At 54.8% G+C, this 15,276-nt stretch overlaps 1 protein-coding gene across 3 annotated transcripts; it reads left to right on the top strand.

Annotated features, from left to right (window-relative positions):
• Positions 1-201: 201 nt before the first annotated feature.
• On the top strand, positions 202-15,173 carry SLC25A44 (solute carrier family 25 member 44). 3 transcript variants are annotated; one of them, XM_030301984.1, is made up of 4 exons: positions 202-354; positions 4,690-5,327; positions 11,015-11,142; positions 12,740-15,173. In XM_030301984.1, the coding sequence occupies exons 2-4, from the start codon at positions 4,703-4,705 to the stop codon at positions 12,929-12,931; spliced, it is 945 nt and encodes a 314-aa protein (XP_030157844.1). In that variant the 5' UTR covers positions 202-354; positions 4,690-4,702; the 3' UTR covers positions 12,932-15,173. The 3 variants fall into 3 exon arrangements, with proteins under 3 accessions (XP_030157844.1, XP_030157845.1, XP_030157847.1); XM_030301985.1 differs by lacking the exon at positions 12,740-15,173 and adding an exon at positions 11,413-11,863; XM_030301987.1 differs by lacking the exon at positions 12,740-15,173 and adding an exon at positions 11,418-11,598.
• Positions 15,174-15,276: the final 103 nt, after the last annotated feature.

Below are 15,276 nucleotides of genomic sequence, written 5' to 3'. Positions count from 1 at the left end.
GGACACGCACGCGCCGTAGAGCTGAGGGCAGAACGAAGCCAGTGGAGGCGTGGCTTCTGCCCGAAATCAATATGGCCACAGGACCCGCCCATCCACTCTTCGGGGGCGGGGGCAGAGGCTCAAGGCTCAGTACTCCATTGGTGGAGTTGCCTCACAGGGCATCCCCGCCAGGGGGCGGGAATGACAGTGTCCCAACTTCCGGTTCCGGCAGTACCAGGAGCCGGGTCGAGATGGGGGAAGATGCGAGCGGAGGCCGGCGGTCGCCGGGCATGGAGGCTAGAGTGGGAGCTGTGGCCTAGAGGTCCGGGCTTGGAGTTCGCCTCGGACGCGGCGGAACCGCCGTGACCGGAGAAGGTAAGAAAGCACCGGCGTGGGGTGCCTGGCGACTAAGGTCTCCGAGGACCTCGACCTGTCAGGGAGGCAGGGCTGCCTGCAGGTCCACGGGAGCCCGCCACGCAGCTCTGGAGGTGCAGGGCGACTCCAGCGAAGCATCTCTTCCAGTCGGAGGGGCGTGAGGCTCGCCGCCAGCGACAGAAGCGGGGCGAGAGGCGTGGCGGGGGCCACGTCTGAAGACCCAGCCGAGGGTGGCTGTGCGGGGAGCAGGACAGAGGCTGCATAAAGGGGTGTCATGTGGTGTCTAGGATGAGGGGTCACGTGGGTGGAAGACCAAAGGAGGGCTGGGTGGGAACTCACGGCGGCCGAGGGAGGAGATTCCCTCAAAGGAGGGGTCGGAGGCAACGCCAGGGACCTCCCCTAGGGACAGGCATATTCATTAGGACACGTGGGGGGCCAGCACGTATATATATTCGCGTTCACGTCGCGGGTCGCTCCCGGGAAGCAGAATCCGATGCACATGCAGAGGGAGAGCAGACGAACAGAAGGGGGAAGCAAAGATCCTGTTTCCAGCTGAGAATCGGAGATCCAACCGCACGGGTGTGGTGTCCGGGATTTTTGCTTTGGTGGGGTGGTTGGCGGAAAAGATCTGAATGCGTCCGCTAGTCATCATTGGGCCCAGTTCTGGTGACGAGTCAGGATGGAGCCATCATGGTCCTGGACCCTTAGAGTCGTTTCTATCGTTGTTGTAATACTGACGGCCCTTTATATGTAAAGCACTGTTGTCCAAACGCTGACACACACTGGTCACCCAGAGAACTTGTTAAAATGTTGGCTCCTACTCAAAAGGTCTAAGCATGCATCCTGATATTCTGTATTTCTAACAAGCTCCCAGGTAATGTCCATGCTGTGGTCTGTGTGCATGTGGTCTGTGCAGCATTGTCTAACAGGGCTTTCTGCAATGATAGAAATGCTTTGCTGTTACAAAATGCTTTCACACTTATTACCTCACATGAGTTGCACCACACTTTTATATAGCCGTGGCAGGCTTCACTAGCCCCCTCTCGCCGATGAGGAAACCGAGTTTCAATGAAGCGACTTGGTTCCAACCCTACCAGTAAGTAACGGAAGTAGAACTCAAACCCGGATCTCCTGAGTACTAGTGTTCTTTCCACCTCGTGACCTGGCCTTCCAGGTGACACTGCCTTGCCTCTAACCAGAATCTTCTGTCAGAGCCTAGTGAATAGTCTGGCGTGATGTTTCTGGTTCAGGAAGAGCGGAAGTGGAAGGAAGGGAGGTGTACCGAGACCACCAGTGTGTCCCTTTGCGCTGGTGGCTCTGCCTCTGACATCTCATGTGATGATTTCAGGATGCTCTGGGTCATCTGAGCAGGGTTGAAAGGTGGGAGGAAATTCAGAATTGGAGCTGTGTGCACAAATAGCCTAGGAAAGGGCCATAGAGAACCGGGGCTGATTGAGTTGGGAGAGGGGAAGGCTGGAAGGCGTACAGGAGTCCGTAAAGAGGATTTTCCAGAGGGTAGAACAAGAAGAACTGGTTTTGATATTTCAGCAGGAGGTTTGGAAGTTATGTAACAAAGAGCAGGTTGAGATCCCACCTTTGCGGAACAGCCCCACCTTTGGAAGGGGTAGAGGGAGGGAGTGCAGTGCCCTCTCCCCTTCAACTTGGAGGCTTATTCCTCTGAGGCATGACCCTTAGTGGCTCCTCCTGTCACCACGGCGATGGTAGGAGTTATCTGCTTTGGCCTCGGAGGGGAGAGTCCTCCTTCCTTTTGGGCATTTAAAATCAACTGGCTCATGTAAGAGACGGAGGAAAGCAGAAAAGGGGCACGGGTCCTGCCTTCGGGTTTCTCAGCGGGAGATACTGGTACTTTGTGGTTCAGCTTGACGAGTTGAGAAGGTGCCCACAAAACCAGGTCCTGGAACAGAATCCTTCGCTGCTCCTCCTTTCTGCCCGGCTTAGCACACAGCTTGCACAAGCCCGGCAGGAGGCCCTCCTGCTTGAGCCCAGCCGTGTTTGTCCTGTGACAACCATGTGCCCACCGGCACACTGGGAAAGCATGGGCAGATCTTGGTTTCTCCGGAACAAAGCTGAGAGAAAGCCCTGGTCATCTGCGGGGCCAGGAGCTTATGCTGAACCCTTGGGTGACTGGTAGTCATGAGGGCATTAATTCTGCCTCCCACAGGTAGGGGTGACTTGGCTTTAGACTGAGCAGTGTGATTTGTGCTGGAGCCTCAGTTCCCGTGGGGTAGAAGGCGTGGTAGTGTAGGTAGAAGATCTTGGCTCATCACTGCCCTCACTGCTGACCAGCTGGGTGACCTTGGACCTGTTCCTTTTAACTTCTCTGATGCTCTGTTTTCTCATTTAGCAGAAGTGTCTGTGCACAGGCTAGGTTGTACGGATTATATGAGGTGATAGGTACTCGGTAAATCCTAGAGTCTCTCTCTCTCTCTCTCTCTCTCTCTCTCTCTCTCTCTCTCTCCTCATTGCTCAGTGGTTTGGGGAAACATGACCTTGGGACCCTGGATCACACTCTGGGCAGGGCAGACGGTGACCACCTTCTCCTGAAGGCCTCAAAGGAGAAGACTGCCCTGCTGGATTTGGTGGGTGTCCCAGTCTGAGGCTGGGGAGGAAGGGCCACTTTTGTCCCCAGCAGGTGACACAGTAGTGTTCCTTTCACTCATTTCCCACAGCCTAGACTCTCCATTCTGGCAGCCTCATTGTCCTAAGCCATCGTTCTCTTGTTTCATGGTCTACCTGCTCGGCCTCCATTCAAATACCTCTGTCCTCCAGGGGATCTTCTCGCTTGTTCAGCAGCCCAGCTTGCTCCGCAGGTAGCCTGTACATAGCGAAGGTGACACCATTCACACTGTCCAGCTCGGTGCATGCCAGAGAGCCAACCCTGCTTCTCCGCTGACTTCCATGGGAAGGCGGGAGGCTCCTTAGGCTGGGACCTTGGGTTGCAGAAGGTGGTTGAGGATGGATTCTGTTTAGACACTTGACATGAGGTTTGCCAAGGCACTGACCGCGGGAGCACTTCGGCTTCTAGACTTGTCCCTTTGAGGTGGCCACCTCCATTCCCAGCCTGTAGGGATTTCTCTCAAAGCCTGGGCAGCCTGACTGTTCACTACCAGTTTCACTTCCCAGTTTCCCCTCTGGCTGAAAATGTCCAGTTTCTTACGCAGGAACATATCGCATTGACACGAAGAATATGTCCAATATATCATGACCTCTTATTTGACGGTTCTTGAGTTGGAGGCTCCTAATTTTATACAATTATTAGTATTATTTTATTTGGAAACTCAGGCGAAGGATACACTTGACATGAGAGCCACATGTGCAGTGATTTGCCCTGGTTTCTTTCTGTATCTTACATTCATTCCCGGAGCGATACCGTGTCATCTCGAATAGACTGTGAGTTTCTCGAAGGCAGAATCTGTATCTTCCCTGTCACTTTGAAATGTCCCCTCATTATACAGGACGGAGGTTATTATTTATATGCTTGGGGGTGAAAGGGGCAGACACGTTCTCTACCGTGTCGTTCTCAAGGCTCTTCAGGGAAACTACTTAGCTCTCTGCTGGTTTTTTTCTTTCTCTAGAGTGAGTTATCTAATAAGCAAAGAGGACTCCGACTTTTGGCTTGTTCCTAACTTTCTAACTCCTTTCATCGGAGGGAGGGGAGAGGTGGGGGGGTGCCACACTTTCTTCTAATGTGGATTGGAAGCCATGTAAGGGTAGTGCGTGTGGGGTCAGGATGGGGGGGGGGTGTTGGGGACCAGAGATTAAGGCGAGGCAGCTAGTAATGTTGACAAAAGAGGCACCCTGCTGAGGGTGAAGGGTCAAGGCCTTGCCTCCTCATCTGAAATGGAGCACTTCCCTTCATCACTGGGAACCTGCTGTGTCACTTAGTGACGTCCCCTTAGCCCACTTGAAGGCCTTGCATCTGGCCAGGTGGTTTGTCCTCAGCATCGTGAGCTCTGCCTGGGTGCGCAGAGAAGGAGGAGAACGGACCATGACACCGGGGCCCAGGCAGGGGCAGAGAGCGGAATGGGCCGTTTGATGAGCCCAGGGCAGGGAGCCTCGGCGGGCATGGAGCCTAGGGAGTCACTGACGTGAGGACAGGGCTGATAAAGGAGAGAGAAGGGGCAGCACCCTGATCCGTGAAGGAAGACTCAGGCGAGAGTTGGCCAAGCTAGACTGGGTGGAATCTAAGCTTTGGGGACGTGAGTACCCCAGGAGATGAAACTGGGGGGGAGGGTGGTCAGAGCCCGGCCAGGAGGGCCGAGTGCGAGGTTCTGGCCTCCTTTCCCACATGTACCCACCCGCTCACATCTCCAGGTCTTCGGGCACCATGGAGGACAAACGCAACATCCAGATCATCGAGTGGGAACACCTGGACAAGAAGAAGTTCTACGTGTTTGGTGTGGCAATGACGATGATGATCCGTGTCAGCGTCTACCCCTTTACCCTCATCCGCACCCGGCTGCAGGTTCAGAAAGGCAAGAGCCTCTACCACGGGACTTTTGACGCCTTCATCAAGATCCTGCGAGCAGATGGCGTGACTGGCCTCTACCGGGGGTTCCTGGTCAACACGTTCACCCTCATCTCTGGCCAGTGCTATGTCACCACGTACGAGCTCACCCGGAAGTTTGTCGCCGACTACAGCCAGAGCAACACGGTCAAATCGCTGGTGGCCGGTGGCTCAGCCTCCCTGGTGGCCCAGAGCATCACGGTGCCCATCGATGTGGTGTCCCAGCACCTGATGATGCAGCGCAAGGGCGAGAGAATGGGCCGCTTCCAAGTGCGAGGGAGCCCGGAGGGACGAGGGGTGGTTGCCTTCGGCCAGACCAAGGACATCATCAGACAGATCTTGCGGGCTGATGGGCTTCGAGGCTTCTACCGAGGCTACGTGGCTTCACTGCTTACCTACATCCCAAATAGCGCCGTCTGGTGGCCCTTCTATCACTTCTATGCAGGTAAGTGGGGCCCAGGAGACTCGGCGCAGAGGGTGGGCCTGCTGACAGGGCTGAGCTGCTGTGGTTTTGCACTTGCTGCGGTGGAGGATTTAATGGGAGAGTGGGCTGTTCATCCAGCAAACATTTGACTCCAGGAGGGTTCACGGATCATAATACCTGGTTTTTCCTTCCGGGAGCTTACATCATCGTGGGGGAATCACACAAGTAAAGTCGATGACTGTAGGACATAAAGTACATTCTGGGCGCATCAGAGTCAACAAGGGTTAGTGGAATACTGGCAGAGAAGTGGAAGACGAGGAAGCACAAAACTGGTGGGATACTTGGGATCTGAACGTGAAATTTCAGGTTTCAGATGAGCATTTGACTTGCATGCCTTTCCTCAGCATTGTTAAGTTCAAGATGGTGTAGGACCTTGAACCTCTCCGCTCCTGTGATGTATTTTTGTTCATAAGACATTTTACTTCTTTTTGAGTATTTCCCCGAACGGATTACTGGGCCCAAAGATGACATTTTTGAGGCCCTCAATAAACATAATACCAGATTTCCTTCTGAAAGGTCAGACCACACTGCCCAGAGCAGGACCTGAGTGTGCCTGCCACCCTCGACATCCACAGCTTTAGGTGGCCACCAAACTCCCATGAGGACAGTCTGTGCTTGTAACCTCCCTGATCCCTGCTGCTGGCAATGGGCATTCTATCCAACCCATTTGGGACCTTTCTAACCAGATTTCGTAATGACTTCCTCACCTATAATCATTCTGTCCTGGGGCGCCTGGGTGGCTCAGTCGGTTGGGTGTCCGACTTCGGCTCAGGTCATGATGTCACGGTTCGTGGGTTCGAGCCCTATGTCAGGCTCTGTACCGACAGCTCAGAGCCTGGAGCATGCTTCGGATTCTGTGTCTGCCCTTCCCCTGCTCACGTTCTGTCTCTCCCTACCTCTCTCAAAAATAAATAAGCATTGGGGCGCCTGGGTGGCTTGGTCGGTTAAGCGTCCGACTTCAGCTCAGGTCGTGATCTCACAGTCCGTGAGTTCGAGCCCCGCGTCGGGCTCTGTGCTGACGGCTCAGAGCCTGGAGCCTGTTTCAGATTCTGTGTCTCCCTCTCTCTCTCTGCCCCTCCCCTGTTCATGCTCTGTCTCTCTCTGTCTCAAAAATAAATAAACGTTAAAAAAATTAAAAAAAAATAAAATTAAATTAAATAAGCATTAAAAAATTAAAAAAAAAAACATTAAAAAAAACCATTCTGTCCCTATGCCACTACTTTCCTGATCGCACCTTCTTCTTTATTGCTAGTTCTGTTTCTCTCTTCTGTTTAACACAGTCTTTCTAGAGTATTTGGTAAAGTTCACATACCTGGATTTCACCCCTGATTCTGCATCAGATTCTTTGGGAGTGGATCCTGGTCATCTTAATGTTAAAAAAAAAAAAAAAAGAAAAAACAACAACTCTGGGTACCTGGGTGGCTCAGTCAGTTAAGCGTCTGACTCTTGATTTTGGCTCAGGTCATGATCTCATGGTTGTGAGATTGAGCCTCGCATTGGACTCTGTGCTGAACATGGAGCCTGCCTGGGATTGTCTGTCTCTCTTTCTCTCTCTCTCCCTCTCTCTCTCTCTCTCTCTCTCTCTCTCTCTCTCTCTCGAAAATAAATCAATACTTAAAAACAACAACAAAAAACCCCCACAGACCTCTAGGAAACGTGAGCATTTTCTCTAGCATCTGTCTTCACCCTTCTCTCCTCACTTGATTTTATTTACAATTGAGTTGTACTTTTCTAACATGTCAGAAAATCTCTTTCCGTCCCCAGACTAACTTTCAGAGTTCTGGACAGACACTCTGACTGTCGGACCCTCTTGACCTGGATGCGTGCATTTCCGTCTGAAATGTTACATAGTTAACTGTTTTTCATCCCGAGCTGGCTTTCCCTTCTGACCCTCTTCCTTCCCTTAGTGGCCTCATCATTCTCCACAGTACTGAGACCAAAGCCCTAGGGACTGTGCTTGCCATCCCCTCTTCCTTGTCCCCACATCTCGTCCTGGTGACCCCAGAATACCTTTCCTACTCTCTCTCCATTCCTCCTGCCTTTCCTGGAAACCGTGCCTCAGTTTTCACTCTGCTGGGTGCTGCACCAGCCCTCTAGCTGCTCTCCCTTCCCACCTATCACATGCTCCTAACATTCACGATTTAACCCCTGGTTGTGATGCTCTGGGGCGCCACTGCTCACTGAGTACAACCCTGTCTCTTCAGCCTCCCTTCACAGCGAAGCCTCCCCTCGTGCAGTCTGCTGCAGCCAGATAACCCACACTGCCTCCACTGTGCACCGTCTCCCTCACCCCTGCTTTGTTCTTCTCACCCCTCTGCCTGGGTGCCCTCCAGGCCCACTTACCCTGGTGAAACCATGACTTTCCTGAAGTGCTCCTTGCTGCCCCTGTCACATCTCCCTACGTAGCCCTTAACCTTCAACAGGTGATCTTTCCCTCCTTACAGCCCCTGGGACAGTGCTTGAATCTTTTGGGGGGCACCTGTATTGCTTGCCTGATGTTATTATTTTTTTGACTATGTGGAAAGGTTCCTTTTTTTTTTTTTAAGTTTATTTAGGAGAGAGAGAGAGAGTGCACATGAGAGAGCGCATGAGCTAGCAGGGGAGGAGTAGACAGAGAGCGAAGGGAAGAGAGAGAATCCCAAGCAGGCTCTGCACTTGTTAGCACAGAGCCCGACACAGGGCTCGATCTCACAAACCATGAGATCATGACCCGAGCCAAGAGTCAAACACTTAATTGATGGAGCCACTCAAGTGCCCCAAGCCTCCTTCTTTTAAAATGCATTTCTTCCTAGTTTTATTGAGATAAAATTGGGAAGTTTCTTGGAAGTGGGAGGAAACTACCATTTATGAATATGCACTATGTGCCAGGCTCTGTGACACGTGTGCTTAGTAAATATTTGTTGAGTGAGGAGATTGGTTCTTGTCATTCCCTTTTGCTTAAAATCTACCCATGCTGCCTTCTGGGCCCTTAGAATAAAACTGAACGTGCTCCTGGTCCGTGCAAGTCCACGCGATCTGGCCCGTCTGCTGGGCCAGCCTCACTGCCGGCCTCTCTTGCCTCACTCAGCTCCGTCCTGTCTTTCTCTCGGTTCCTGAAATACACCACGCTCTGTCCTCACCTCTCCGCTTTTGCAGATGATGTTCTTTCAGCCTGGAAACGCCCCACCCCCTGCCCTTCTCGTGCTTCAGGCCTCGGCTGACATTGCCACCTTTGCACAGACTTCTTCACCCAGTTGGAAAGAGGGCTCTTTCTGTTCTTTTCAGCTTGTTTCCTTCATAGCACTTGTCACCATTTGCGATCATTTTATCCCTCACTCACAGCTCCTTAATTAGACTGTGAGTCCCATGAAGACACCGTTCATTCCCCTGTTGTATGTCCTGTGCTCACCACAGTGCGTGGCATCCAGTAGCATTAAATAAATATGCATTTATATTACTGTCCACAGACATTTAGCCAGGAGGGACTTAACCCAAGTCAGCCTGGGTTTATCTTCTGCTTTGCAGATAACAGGTGCCCAGTAAGCACTTGCTGAGTGAATAACAGAGCAAAAACATGGGGCTTTCTCCCCCACTGCCTGGCTTTGGTTTTTCATCCTGTCCCTAAGTCACAGGAAAAGGGCACGTGTGTGTGATTACAATTGGAATCCGAATCCTGCTGTGGCCGGCAGACCTGGGGGCCAGTGCCGACAGGCCCACGGAGGCTGGCAGTGCCCGTCCAGATGCCACCTTCTCAGGAGAGCCGGGACACGGCTGAGGAGGTGCCGGCAGGCCGCTCTGTCTCGGGTCGTGTGACCCCGGGGAGGGAGGGGGCCGGGGGTTGTGGCTTCAGGAGTCCCGCCAGGCCGATGCGTCAAGAGATGCTCAGTGCCAGCCCCCACCTTCCCACTGCCCCTCATCTTTATTTAGGTGGCCACAGATTACGAAAACTAGGGGCATGAGGGAAAAACTCTCGAAGGTACTATGGGAACTGGACTGTAGAGAGCGGACGGAGAGGGAGTCTTCGAGATGACCCACGCTACACCCAGCCTCCCTCAGAATGGAAGCCAGAGCCTCACAGTGGCTTCAAGGCCCTAATGACTTACCTCTCAGGCCTTGCGTAGTGTTCTTTCCCTCGCTCATTCATACGGGCCTTGCTGCCCCTATCCTTTGCATTGGACGTTGCCTCTGCTTGGAAAGTTCTTTCCACAGATCCGTGCACTCTTCCTCAGGCCTTTGCTCAGACTTCACCTCCTGGGAGAGAGCTTCCAGGACCACCTTGTTTAAAAGGCAACCCCTTCCCTCCCAACACCTGGCATTCCCTGTCTCCCTTCCCTGCTTCATTTTTATCTCTAGGAAGCACACATCACCTTCTGATACAGCTATCGATTTTGCCTTTTATTTATGCATTGCCTGTGTTCCCATTTCCTAAGGGCAGGGATTTGAGACTCTTTTATTCACCATTCCATCCTCAAGAGCCAGGGTGGCTGGTGCACGGCAGTCACTGAGTCAACTCTGGTCGAACCAGTGAGTGAACTCCTGATTCTCGCTTCTAGGGAGGCTAAAGCAAAAAATTCAACTGCAGTCAGCTTCCCAGTGATGCTGGGAGTGGGCGAATCCGGGCACTACGCCCTTGTCTTCATTAGCATTTTGGAAACTGAGTTCTTCTTTGTTAATAGAGCCTGCAGAAAACATCTCACTGCAGGGTACGACCTTCTCTTTAGGCTGTGATTGTTTTTATTTTTAAAAACATTCACACGGGCGTATACATACGGTGGAAGGTGACTCAGCCATTAAAAAAAAAAAAAAAAACTTGCGACTTGCAACAACATGGTTGGATCTAGACTGTATTATGCTAAGTGAAATAGGTCAGTCACAGAAAGACAAATAGCATCTGATCTCACTCATTAGTGGAATTTAAGAAACAGGACACACAAAGAAAAGAAGAGACAAACCAAAAAACAGACTCTTGACTACAGAGAACACACTGCTGGCCACCAGAGGGGAGGTGGGTGGGGGAAACAGGTGAAGGGGATGAGGAGTCCACTTACTGTGAGAGCACGGAGTGCCGTATAGACGTGTCGGATCACTGTACTGCACATCTGAAACTAACACGATACCGTATGCTAACGAACTACAATTTAAAAAAATCTTCTCACGGCTCAAAATTCGAAAAGCAAGACAGGGACGCGGTGAAAAGACTCCTCACCCACCACGGTCACCCTGCTCCCTTCCTTAGAGACAGTGGGCGAGACCAGCTTTAACGTTTCCTACCAGCGATGGGGTGCCCGTGTGAGAAAACCCGTGGCGTGTGCTCGCCTGGCCTGGGAGTCGGGAGGAGTAGAGCACACGCGTAAGGTTGTTACGTCAGGAAGGATTTCTGTTCATCAGAAGAGGGGAGTCGGCAGGCAGAGAGGTTCTGAAACCCCTTCTCCAGAGGAATCCTCTGTTCACAGCGGGTAATGTACCCAACGTGGCTTCCGGAAGGGGCCTGAGGGTCCTCATTTTTTCTTGGTCCAGAAGGAAGCAAAGAAAAGAGGATGGGAGTGACAGGATCTAAGGTGGCTGATGATGGAGAGGGTCCGTCCACATCGGGCCAATGAGCAGAACCAGTGTGAGGGCAGACGGGACGGCGCCTCACGTCTCTCCTGTTGTCTCTCCCTCACTTCCAGAGCAGATCTCGTACCTCTGTCCTACGGAGTGCCCGCACATTGTCTTTCAAGCTGTCTCGGGTCCCCTGGCCGCGGCCACCGCTTCCGTCCTGACCAATCCCATGGACGTCATCCGAACCCGAGTGCAGGTAAGACCGGCCTCCCTGCCCCCGGTAAGAAGGCTCACCCGTGCTCCCCGGTGCTCCCCCGACCTCTCTGTGTCACGGCCCTCTAGTCCAGCCAGCCTCGTCCTGGTCAGCCAGGCCCCTCCCTTGCGCTTACGACTTACCGTGCGCAGCAGGCAGCGGAGCACTCTGGAACGCCTAGAGCGTTCCCCTCACCACGTGTGCCCCCTTGCACGCCCCCGCGCCTGTCCCCGCCGTGCCTCACTGGCTCCTCCCTGCCTCTCATCCCGTCAGCACAGCCGATGCTTTTCTTTACCGAGACGGAGCCCTTGGTGGTGCTGTCCAGAGATCGTAGTCCCCGTCTCCACTCAGCTCAAAGATGCCTCCCCAGCACCTAATCCAAGGAAATGGAATCTGAATGGATGTGTAACACACAAATGGCAGGTTCTGCTGTATGAGAACGGGGGTTTGAACATGTGATGCGGGTAGCTGAAGAGGACAGCTGTGCAGGAGAGCGGGGTCACGGCTGTGGTGAGGAGGAGAGGGAAAGAAAAGAACCTCAACAGGTTGGGGGTGAAGTCGGCTTCCCTGATCCGAGGATGTTGGGATGGAGATGGCTGGCAAATCTAGGCGTATTTGTCTGTAGGAAAGAATGCCCTTCCCACCCCCGCTTTTGAAAATGAATAAATTGACATCTGATTGGTTTGCAGACCACAAAGTGCACAGGTTCCCTTCTCATTCTCTCCGGAGCCTTGTTCTGAGCGCTCCCAGGCTGGAGGAGACCAAGCGCGTGTGAGGCCCAGAGCAGAGCTGGAACAGCCCTTGACGCGGCTGTGGATAGGGGAGGGCAGGGGAGCAGAGGTGGTCAGAGGAGAGTACCGGAGAGGAAGAGGGGAGCGTGGAGGAGGCTCGGGGTGGGGATGAGTGGGCAATATTCTCAGCCAGAGGTCACCCTGTGAGTGTCGCACGGTACGGGGGTGTGCAACAAGCCGTGCATCTGTCCTGCGCTGGCTGAGGGTCCGAGGGGGGTGGTGTCTAAACGTGTACCTGGGTGGCAGAGTGTGGGGGGCCGGGGCAGGGGGCAGGACTGTTGAGAAGGAAGAGAGGAGATTTCTGCCTCAGCCCAATTTCCAGTGTAGTAGGGAAGATGGGTCCCAGGGTGTGTGGGGGCGACAGGGTCGGGGGTGGGCCCAGCCTCGGGGACTCAGAGGGACTGACACACGGGAACGGAAATGACAGACCAGCAGGGCCTTCAGTCCCTGGGCTCCCTGAGGCCAGAGAGGAGCCCCCACGGCAAGGAGCCCTAGCTCAGTAGCTTACCTAATGACAGGAACAGCAGCTCACAGTTACGGTTCTGGTGCCCAGAACAACCACGTGGGTTAGGTCTACTTCGTTACTGTTTTACATCTGAGGAAACTGAGGTACGTTACCTGAGACTACACTGTGAGCAAGTTGGGGAGCAGAGTTCAACCCAGGCAGGCCGATACCAGAGCCCATGTAAACCACAGTGCCGCCCTGTCCGGCCCCCGGGCCCCAAGTCCAGTTCTTTCCACCATAGCCCAAGGCTGCGCTGAGTGGCCCTGACTGTGGCCCGTGGCCTTCCGCCACGTTGCGTTTCCAGGTTGAAGGCAAGAGCTCCATCATCCTGACCTTCAGACAGCTGATGGCAGAAGAGGGGCCTTGGGGCCTCATGAAGGGCCTCTCTGCCAGAATCATCTCAGCCACGCCCTCCAGCATTGTCATCGTGGTGGGCTACGAGAGCCTCAAGAAACTCAGCCTCCGGCCTGAGCTGGTGGACTCGAGACACTGGTAACCAGTGGCAGGGCGAGAACCCTGCTGTTTCCCACACTACTTTGGGGCGGGGGTGGCGTGGGGAGGACAGCACCCTCTCCAGGTGCCCCCGCCACACTCACAGCCCTGCCCGGGGCCAGGTGGCCTGTCTGGGACAGGGCAGAGACTCCGAACTGCTCTTGCTGAAGAGGCTCCGCACCTGGACCCCCTGCCCCTGGTGTTTTTTTACTTTCTTGCCAAACTGGGCTCTCTGCTCAGTCCCGGTACTCCGTCCTGATCCAAGGAACCCCCATCCCCAGCGATCCCACTCCCCCGTCCCCTGCGGAACCTTCTCCTGGCCTCCCCCGCCATCTGTGCCCCTGAGGCCCTGACGAGAGCTGTACAGGGCGCTGGTTTCCCACTGCCGGTCCTCCCCCCGGCCTCTCAGCCCGGATTTCCAGCAGCTGTCGTCAGCCCTCTCCTGCTTCACCTCGTAGGCTTGCTCCTTTTTGCTTTGGGACCGAGCCGCCACCCGACTGTTCTGTTTTCCCTGCCACTGGGGCCCAGGTGCCAGGTACTTCTGCACAGGGAGCGGGAGCAGCGAAAACCTCTGGTTCTCCAGAGCACGTGTCCTCTCTTCGGAGAGTTATTAGGTTGGGGACAAATGTCGATACTTTATTTTGTGTGTGTATTTTTTTTTAACATCTGTGAACTAGCTACTGTCAGTCCTGCTGAAGCGCCAATCCTGCAGTCAGAGCCCACCCCTTCCTCAGGTGGAAAACGTAGCTTTCCCTCAATCCCAGTTACCTACCCCACGTTCCTTCAGAACCAGCAGCCCCAGGACACACGAGCTGTTGGCTCCCTCGGCCAGGGGACTGCAGGGGCGGGCCCAGTCCTGGGTAGATCAGGCCGTCCGGCTGGACTGGGAGAACTACCCTGCAAAGCGAGGTGGAGAGAACAGGTTGGAAAGTGAGGACAGGGTGCGTGTGCCTGTGCCCCGGCGCATGTCCCCAGGCCTAGGAGAGCGCGGGGGGAGGTTCTCCGCCCTGGGGCGGTCATGACGTGCGTGTCCGTACCCATCACCGGGACTCACAGAAACAGAGGTGTCCCAATGGGAATCTCTGAGACGTGGGACTGGTTGTGGTTTTCTCCTCCTCCACGCGAAGAGTCATCCCAGCAGTGGCTCTCCCGAGGGGTGCCTGGGGGAGAGTAAGGAGCAGGTCAGGAAGTCCCCCGATACCAGGACCACTGCGTTTACCAGCCCGATACTGCCGAGACTCCGTTGAGGCTCTTCAGGGGCGGACAGCGAGTCCTCCTCCCCCGCACCTGTGTCATGGGCAGACAGGTGCAGCCCCCAAGCGAGGAGAAGGCAGGGCAGACCCTGCCCTTGTACTTGAGACGGCTGGCGGGATGACCCTGCACACCTCTTTTGGGTCCCGCCCCTGGGAAAGGACCTGGTGCCCTTCTGAAAGGTGCTAGCTCCCTGAAGCCTCGCTGCTTCTCACGGCTGCCCTACACTGTCGCCCAGGTGAGAGCCCGGAGGCCCGTTCCTACCTGCGCCGCCACCAGCGCCCATCCGTCTCTTACCCCCCAGGGTTATTTCCCCTTTCACCTCTCTCCACTTTTGTTTGTCCTAATTTTCCCTTTGTCGGGAGTCTCCCAGTTTCTATCCACAGACGGTCACCCCAAGGGTCCTCAGATGACCCTCAACCTCCCTGCCCCGCAGTCACCCATTTATCCCCAAGAACCACCAACATAATGGAGGCCGGGGACCCCTCGTCTCTTTGAGCCCATCCTAGTGAGGCCCTTGTGGCTCCGCTCAGCGCCCCACCTTCTCCCCAGTGGCCCGTCTGCGGGCGGCCCTGCCCCCCTGCCCCCTTCCCGCCCTCGGATCTGCCCGCCGGTCTCCCGCCCGCTCCCTCACACGGACATGCACACACACGCACAACTGACCTTCACTCACGCAAACACACAACACACACACACACACTGACATTCACACGCACGGTCTCATACACACCGACATATGCGCGCGCGCGCGCGTTGTGAAAGGACGCGCATCTGGTGAAAGGGACCTCGGCCGTGACCTTCCCATCGAAGAGCCCAGGGGCCGTGGCCGGCGGGCCGCACCCGCTGGTCCCCGGCGGGCTGGTCGGCAGCCCGAAGTGGAAGGGGCGGGAACGCGCGCGCAGTGGGCCCAAGATACGGACATTAAGATCGGACACTCCCTGTTGCACTGTACAAGGTCTCTGAACTGTAATTAAAAGTTTTTGTCGAGCCCCTCAGCCTCGCCTTGCGACTCTGCGGCCCGCCCGCCCAGCCAGGATCCGGGTGCGAGGCGCGCCCCTTCCCAGCTCCGCACCGCCTTCGGGCTCCCGCGTGTGCGCG

This window comes from Lynx canadensis, chromosome F1 (assembly GCF_007474595.2).
Source record: "Lynx canadensis isolate LIC74 chromosome F1, mLynCan4.pri.v2, whole genome shotgun sequence".
Classification (NCBI taxonomy): Eukaryota; Metazoa; Chordata; class Mammalia; order Carnivora; family Felidae; genus Lynx; species Lynx canadensis.
This window is presented reverse-complemented; position numbering and strand designations above follow the sequence as displayed.

Excerpts from the sequence above, each read along its gene's own strand:
- SLC25A44 (XM_030301984.1), top strand. The coding sequence starts at position 4,703 with ATGGAGGACAAACGCAACATCCAGATCATCGAGTGGGAACACCTGGAC. Across the intron at positions 5,328-11,014 it reads CTTCTATCACTTCTATGCAG|AGCAGATCTCGTACCTCTGT; the intron begins GTAAGTGGGGCC and ends CCTCACTTCCAG. Across the intron at positions 11,143-12,739 it reads TCATCCGAACCCGAGTGCAG|GTTGAAGGCAAGAGCTCCAT; the intron begins GTAAGACCGGCC and ends TTGCGTTTCCAG.